Genomic DNA, 8,847 nt, shown 5'->3' on the forward strand with positions numbered 1-8,847 from the left:
GCGAATTAAGCAGGTTACTTAGTCATGCAATGGAATTTCTGGTCCGACTTATATATAGTATATTGCATCTGTGTGCTATATATATATATATATATATGTTACCTGACGTACAGGGAAAGAAGAGGATGATTCTTATCCATATACATATATTTTACTACTTTAAAAAAAAAAATGCAATTATACTATATAGCATAATTGTATTTTTTTTTTTTTTTTTTTTTTTTATGTTTTATATCTTTATCTACTATACTTGTGCAATTTATTTGTATCATGCATGTCCTGATTCACAATCAATTAATCAGATCAACTCATTTCAAGCAAAAATATATCTCTTGAACTGAAAATTATATCAAGCAGGCAGTAAATTAGTACGTAGTATTATATCGTCATGTGAGATCTATTTGGGTAATTGTAATATAATCATCATCATCATGATTTCGAATTAGGTTGACTTTCATATATACCTTTTTAAAAAGAATAACTCAATGCTTAATTTAATATGATAGAGGGGCCGGCAGTTGTACCACTACTGCCCTTAGCTTCACGATGATCTTCAAGGATATCATGTATTACATGCCAACCAAGATTCTGTAGTTGAACTCTATGTTTATGTTTTATAATGAAAGAAAACAAATTTTCGTATATATAATAATTAAGCAGTGATAGGCATACACCAGCTTATAATTAATTATAGCCCATTATTATTTCAAGTGATATATATAGGTCATGACTTGAGAATCAAAAGTAGTAGCACTACCTACGTACGTACTGATCATCTCCTGATCCAGTACTACTTAATATTTCTCAAACTATCTAGACCTTAATTTGTTATTAAATTAATGACTTATTCATATTTAACTCTCGTTTTCTGATAAAAAATAGTAATTTGGTGGTAATTAAAAAGGGACAGAAGTGTGTTGAACGAGTTATGGATTATGACTAGTTGATTAGGATTTGCAGCAGCTTGCTACTACTGGAGATCATCATCAGCCATAATATATATACTGGTTCGCAAAATACAAATGTAGTAGCTAGCTAGAATATCGCTCTTTGCATGAGTATGGTGTGTTTGTGTGAGTACATGATGACACATGACAAGATGGATCGCATGGTGTGTTTGTGTGTGTGTACATGATGACACATGACAAGATGGATCGCGTCTTATAATTAACATGATTAATCTATTTTGTCCTTGAAAGACGGTAGGCAAGAAGAATTTAATGTACTAATTAATCCCAAATCCTTAATGGCCGGTGAAGATGATAAGATAGAGATAGGTATACGAATCTTAATTTCTTCCTGCCTCCGAATATTAATCTACGTAAAGGGGCTTCATGTATTAATTATATATAGAGAAAGCTTTACATATTTGCATGGAAATATATATATAAAAGAACCCTATGGGGAGCAGAACAGAGAAACAAAGATACATGTGATTGTGACACCTCCACTTAAGACCAATCAACCAACACTCACCTTCTTCTTTTCTTTAGTTTATTAATTTCAGAATTATTCGCATCGACTTTTCATTAGGGTTTCTCTCTCTACATATGCATGGGTAGTAAATCTATTTTTGGCACAGTTAAAAGGCATCGAGTAGAAGCTTTTGGATTAAAAGAAACTTGTTCTCTTCTCCTTCAAACCCTAAAATTTTAATAAAACAAAAAGAGAGAGTGGGGATGAGAGAACAAAGAACAGAATAAATAAACACCCCATCCTTTATCTTTCCGTCTCCTTCTGATCTCTTTCTCTTTCTCTGCAACTCCCTTGTTGATGTGATTCTCCACCAACACCACTAAAAGAACCCACCCCTTTACAAAAGAGAAAGCTCTAGCTAATTAGAGCCATGGTTTTCTCATCCGTTCCGCTCTATCTGGATCCACCCAACTGGCAACAACAGGTAAGAGTTTTCTCAAAAATTTTCTTTTCTAATTAGCTTCTTCAACAAAAAGCTAAAAATAAAAGATAAATATTCCTATCCTTCTTTATCTCTTCTTGAATATACCAGATATTTCATATTTTTTCCTTTTTTGATTTTACAGCAATCAAATTATCCGCAACCAACTGGAGTTGGAAGTGAGAATCTCCAACTCCCACCTCCGCCGCCTCGGACAGACGTTGGAAGTGGAGGAGGTGGAGGCCCAGGCTCGATTAGGCCGGGTTCCATGGCTGATCGAGCCCGGCTAGCCAAGATTCCGCAGCCCGCAGAGGCCAACCTAAAATGCCCGAGATGCGAGTCCACGAATACTAAGTTTTGCTACTTCAACAACTACAGCCGTTCCCAACCTCGTCACTTTTGCAAGAACTGTCGGCGCTACTGGACAAGAGGAGGTGCACTAAGGAACGTGCCTGTTGGCGGTGGTTGTAGAAGAAACAAAAGAAGCAAAAGCAGTAATAGTACTAGACCGAAGTCTCCCGCCAAAGCCGCTGGCTCTAGTTCCACTAGTACCGTTTCTTCCAATTGCTGCGCCACTGATATGTTAAGTCATTTGCCTCCTCCACCATCATCACAGTTGCATTTTTTGCCTCCTTTGCACCATCTTGGTGGATATGATTCCGGGGACATAATTGGATTAAATTTCGGGGGATTCCAGCCTCCCGAGGTAACAACCGTTGGGGGGAGTGATGGCGGTGATGTTGAATTTCAAATCGGTACAAGTTCCGGTGCTGGAGGTTCTATTTTATCAACTGGCCTTGCTGAACAGTGGAGACTGCCGCAAGTGCAACAAATACAGCAATTTCCTTTCTTGGCTGATTTGGAACCACCGAATATTGGGTTATTTCAATGTGATCAGGGTGATAATGTTGAGCAGCCGAGCTATGTGGGGGTACCTGGGCAGCTTCGATCAAAGCCATTGGATTCTGCGGTTACTGGCTTTAGTCAGCTAGCTTCCGTGAAAGTGGAAGACATTAACAAAGCGTTGATGTCAAGAAATAATATCTTGGGTACTGCAGGAAATGATCAATACTGGCCGGGGGGTGGCAGTGCATGGACTGATATTTCTGGTTTCACTTCTTCTTCCACCAGCCATATGTTGTGACTTTGATCTGATCTATTTTCATCCCCAAACCCGACGTACGCATCTTTGCCTTTTTTCGGCTGATCAATTACTACAGGTTCCTCTGAATGGAAATAATCGTATTGGAGTTCCACTCAAACAACCCTAAGAAGGTGAAATGGGAAGGCTTGAAATTCCTTTATAATCTGCTCAAACAACTTAGAAATGGTAGGCTCCTCGATCGTCTGGATTTTCTCTGCGTTTGCTTAATTTTTGGTTTTTGGGTTGTATTCTATTCGTACGTTTACAGATCGAAGGAGAAGTTTTCATTCATTGAGTTTATGCTATATACCTGACACGAATGTCTAAATGAAATGCAATAACTTGATCAAAATGCACTGTAGATATATATATAAAGTAATTTTCCTTGAAATGATATATGAAGATGGGTCCGTTTCTACTTTTTTCACTACATATCTGCACTTACTTAATTCCATTTATGTGACGAAGAGAAGTGGGCCGAATAGCCATTACACTGAAATTATTTGGCTGATTTGAACATTGATGTGCGAACAAGAACGTACTCAGCTTGTTTCCAATTCAGGTGTTAAAGAGAGGAATATTTGAACTTAAAATTACATCGTTCAAATGGCTGAAGGTTCAATTCTCTCATGCACTTCTTGAGCAGAATTTGTGTGAGAAGTTCCTGCCATTTTTGCCAATCGAAGCCATCTTCAAAAGTAAAGTGGTAAAGAAGTCAGTCTCCATGCTTTGGCTTTCATGAAAAATGTTAAGATCTGTACTCTCTTATCTCCTGCAATCCTCTCTCTCTCTCTCTCTCTCTCTCTCTCTCTCTCTCTCTCTCTCTCTCTCTCTCTCTCTCTCTCTCTCTCTCTCCCCTGCCCCCCATGATATGATACACTGTCACCAACCATGAATTATGCAGATAACCCGGCCCGGGAAATTTTTGAACTACTTCCACGCAAATTTCTTTTTCTGGTAGGCTCTCGGTGGTTCAGGAATGCCTTTTACTCTCTCTCAGGCTCGTGAAAGTAGTTAGTGATCTTACAGATGATCACTTGCCACGATCAATAGAAGTTAGAACCCTCGAATTCATTACTCATCTATGTGGCAATTCCAAGCTCCTAAATGAATCTATTGCTCCCATAATTTTAGTTTTTTTTTTTTTTTTCTACCCTTGAAAAAAAAAAACAGTTTGAAAAAGTATAATTATTAGTACGTTCATGTGATCCATAATAATATTGTAGCTGGAATTGTTTGCCTTACTATTTTTTTTTTTTTGGGAGCAAGTTTGCCTTACTAATTTGTTGGTTTGTGTGAAGACTTGGAAGTTTATGTAAGTATAAGAAATTTGACTTAATCTGTGAGATTGTACTAGCTAGCTAGTTTGTTGCATGTAAACTGAGAATGGTTGAAAAAGGAAGGATATTGTGTACTTTATCAAAGAAACGCCGAAATCCCATCAAAACCACGCAAGGACTCAAGTATGTATGATTCTCGGGTAAGGAAAGAAAACCACACAAGATTCAAAAGCGTAACAAGGAAAAACAAAAAAGAAAAACCCTTATATGGACTTTGTTTGGTTTTGGTTCCATCCTTTACTTTCCAGCCAAAAGAAACCAAAACTTTGACCCGTTTTTTATTATTGCTTATTATGTCATCATTACTTCAAAAAAGATAATTATGTCATCATTGTAATTCTAATGTGATTAAAAGATTTTAAGAAAATGGAATCTGGACTTTAATTTGAGTTGCTTTTGCAATAAGTTAATAACCAACAACCACGGAATAAAGCGAGATAATATTGTCAAAAAAGTAAATCTCTCTCTCTCTCTCTCTCTCTCTCTCTCTCTCAACGTGAAGGTGGTTTTTGTTGGTCGTAGGTCTCAGAGATCTGAAGATAGTGATCCGAAATTGAGGATGGAAATGGGATAAAAAGAAGACAGTGAAAAATAGAAACAGAAGAACAAGAAGAAAGTCACAGCTCGGAATTCCAAGCTGTTTATGTACAGTAGTATTGATGCCCGCGTGCGGCGTGTGTAGGCGTGAAGATGTTCTCTCTATTTTCTTGGCAGCTTTCACTTTGGTGACGTTCTTACTATCTCTCTCTTTCTTACTTGATTCTGGCCAGTCCATGCACTTCTTGGTTCTCTGGCCGCACGTTCCTTCACATGATGACGTTCAATCTCATTTGGTAGTGTTAATATGCCCCTCAACTTGTCTAATATTACAGCTTGGTGCATGTGCTCTTAATGTAAATTGTAATTGTTTTTTACTAATTTTTATTTCAAATATTTTTTAAACATATTTAAACATTTTAAAAAAAATCAATATACTAATAATCAGTACTTCTTTAATCAATAAATAAAAAAAATAAACGGTGAGACATATTAACATTATTCATTTAATTTATATATGTATATAGATGTATAATTAAGATGTGGTAGGTTCTTTGTCATTTCTAGAAATCCTCATTGGGAAAGTATTTAAGAATTACGTGCATAAAAGGTTGAAAAAAATAGGTGGTTTTTCAATTTACCATTTCCAAAATTATTTTCTTCAGCCCCTCTTCTTTCATGTGCGGAGGCCCATCAAAGATTAAAAAAAAAAAAAAAAAAAAAAAAGGAAGAGAGATAGAGAAGCAATTTGAGGATGCAGAACATAGAAGAAACGGTATTTATTTTAGTGTCCCAATTTGATCCAAAATTGATTCTTCTTATGTGGCTCTTCTTTCTTGTGATCATGGGATCCACTAATGAGGAAGTGGAACACAAGATACCGTACGTACGTGAGGCCGCGGGGGTTTGGAGGTGGGCCGGGGGGGCACAATTAATTTAAGTACTGCTACCATAACATTTGTCAAGAAAATTAAAAATACTAATTTGGAGATATTAAAATATTATGCTCGAGCTTTAATTAATCTAAATAGTTATCTTTTCCTTTTCCGGATGTCTTGGCTCGATTAGTGCGTGGCGTGAAACACGCAGTCAACGTAAGATTAAGACAACGTCGATGTAGGTACGTAGGGGCGATATGTAGCAATTGTGCCAACTACGAACAAAATTATAATGTTATAATAATATAAGAAAAATGACTTTTTGTAATTAATTTATAGTAATAAAAAGATTATTAAAAATTAATTTTAATTATTAATAATCTTTTTATTATTATAAATTAATCATAAAAAGTTATTTTTTTTGTAGTGTAATTTTTTTACATTTAAAAATATAAAAAACTAAATAATAAAAAATAATTTTTTTTTTTAATCTTATTTGGTAGGTTCTTAGGCTACATCCTCCGAGAAACGTAGCACTACTCATGATCATATCTTCATTTATTCATTTTTTATTAACAAGCCCAACATATTCACTTGACAGAAATGATAGAATATCGCTCAAGTGTACTGTTTTAATTGGTCGTTCATTAATTTTATTTTATTTTAATTTTTTTAACTTAGTAATTAAGAAAGTTTATTGATATTATTTTATATTTTTTAAAAATATTTTATAATGATAAGAAATATAAATAAAAATATTATAAAAATATGAAATAATAAAATAATTCTGTTTTTTAATATAAAATACTGTGGATGCCGGCCTTCTATCTGGTACGACGGCGGCTAAGCTGTTAATTATCTGATCACGAGAGAGAAGAAAAAAAAAAAAGAACTAATATTACAGATCAGATATATACCTGCGCGCAAATGGATCAAATAACATTCTGAGCTAGCAGCCTTGCAGGTAATAGGGTACTTCATGGGGGGAAGGCATATATGCTAGCTTTATAAGTCACCCAAATTATTATCGAACAAATTCTCAAAGACATCAGAAGTTAAATCACCTAGAAGAGTATAGGCAATAGTCTTGAAAATCACCTTCGCTATCCTCCTCTAGATGCCACCTTTCCCACCGTTTGTATTCAAGTCTCCTATTGCACGCAGCTTATCTTCTTGATCGCTACCAATAATATTATCCTTCCATCCACCACCCACCATCTCCGTTACGCAATATACATGTGAATGATACATCTCGCACTCTGACACGTACGACCACCCCTTAGTGCTCGACGGAGTGCTATCTTCGATCTCTCTCCTTCTGCACCATATGCAGTACTGTGACCGGACAGTCCCACAAAGACGAAATTTCACGCCGTCAATCTCTAGCTCATTGATCTTGAGGTTGTGCCATGAAACTGCTTATAAGCTGTAGTTTAGGAATGCTGTATTGAACGGAGAGTATGTAGAGAGAGTGAGAGGGAATGAGGGATGATATGAGAAACAAGAGAATGAAATGGATAAATGGTGACAGTAGTGTCACGCTGGGTTTTGTTCGAGGCAACCCTTCCTCCAAATAACAATCTTTACAATGATTCTGCATGCCTCTGCCATGCACCCTGTCCCCCTTTTACACCCACTACCTGGAGAATATTCTTCCACGCGTAAAACACACATGGGTTGGAGCATAACAGAATTTGGACTATTCTAGAAAGGAAATGCATACAAATGGTAACATAAAATTTAAGAAATAAAACTAAACGACATCGTTAAATCAGCAATCTCTAAACGACATTGTTGAACTGGCATCCCTTTTGGACTGGAAACGGCACCGTTCCTCCCTGGTTGAAACGGCATCGTTGTGAGATGCCCTTATTGACTCTTCCTACTTGAAACTTCCTGAAACCACCTACCCTCTTCACTACCCAATTGATGTTCTTCCTGAACCGGGGTCTCCTGAATCGTGCCCTTGATTCGGAATCACAACAATCTCCCCCACTTAGAGGACCTTGCCCACAAGGTGAGGATAAAGCCCTCTTAATTGATCCAAGATTTCCCAAGTGTTTCCTTCATCCGAAGCCCCAATCCACTTCACGAGTACCTCTGTCACAACCCTTTTTCCCAGCCTTTTGAGTCTTCGATCCACTATCATTTCGGGTTCTAGCATCACATCTCCATCGTCATTTATAGGGGGAAGAGTCGGAAGTGGAATGATCCGCTCACCTAGCTTCTTTTTTAGGCTTGAGACATGGAATACCGGGTGGATTCTTGACGTTGGAGGCAAATCCAAGCGGTACGCCACGGTTCCCAACCTCTGAGTCACCTGAAAAGGTCCGTAGAACTTGGGAGCAAGCTTCATGTTGCGGTTCATGGCCACTGTCTTCTGTCGATAGGGTTGAAGATGGAGGTAAACCCAATCCCCTACCTCAAATTGCCTTTCGGTTCTTTTCTTGTCTTCGAAATGTTTCATCCTACCTTGTGCTTCCGTTAAGTTCTGTAGTACTAGTGCTCTGATTTGGTCTCTTGTCTTGAGTTCTTGATCGGCTAGTTCATTGATTGTCGTACCTGGTATGTATGAGACCAACTTAGGAGAAGGATACCCATAGAGTACTTCAAAGGGTGAGAGTTTTAGTGAGGTCTGGAAGGATGTATTGTAGCTCCATTCTGCAATAGATAGCCATTTAGACCAAGTCTTGGGCCTTGCCCCTGCGTAGCTCCTGAGGTATCATTCCAAGCATTTGTTCAGTATCTCAGTCTGACCATCAGTCTGGGGATGGTAGGCTGAACTATAGTGGAGACTGGACCCTTGCAATCTGAACATTGCCTTCTAAAAGGAACTTAGGAAGACCGGGCCCCTGTCAGAGGTGATGGTCTTAGGTAACCCGTGTAGCTTAAACACCTCATCAAAGAATAGTTGGGCCACCTTTTGAGCTGTATAAGGATGAGAGAGAGCCAGAAAGTGACCATATTTCGAGTACCTGTCTATCACCACCAAAATGACACTGTACCCATAGGACTTAGGTAATCCTTCTATGAAATCAAGTGATATATCCT

At 37.5% G+C, this 8,847-nt stretch overlaps 1 protein-coding gene across 1 annotated transcript; it reads left to right on the forward strand.

The window, feature by feature from the left end:
• The first annotated feature begins 1,611 nt into the window (after positions 1 to 1,611).
• Positions 1,612 to 3,468, forward strand: LOC122290852 (dof zinc finger protein DOF3.6-like). The gene is made up of 2 exons (XM_043098524.1): positions 1,612 to 1,900; positions 2,043 to 3,468. The coding sequence occupies exons 1-2, from the start codon at positions 1,847 to 1,849 to the stop codon at positions 3,039 to 3,041; spliced, it is 1,053 nt and encodes a 350-aa protein (XP_042954458.1). The 5' UTR covers positions 1,612 to 1,846; the 3' UTR covers positions 3,042 to 3,468.
• Positions 3,469 to 8,847: the final 5,379 nt, after the last annotated feature.

Source organism: Carya illinoinensis, chromosome 1, assembly GCF_018687715.1.
Source record: "Carya illinoinensis cultivar Pawnee chromosome 1, C.illinoinensisPawnee_v1, whole genome shotgun sequence".
In the NCBI taxonomy this organism is placed as follows: domain Eukaryota; kingdom Viridiplantae; phylum Streptophyta; class Magnoliopsida; order Fagales; family Juglandaceae; genus Carya; species Carya illinoinensis.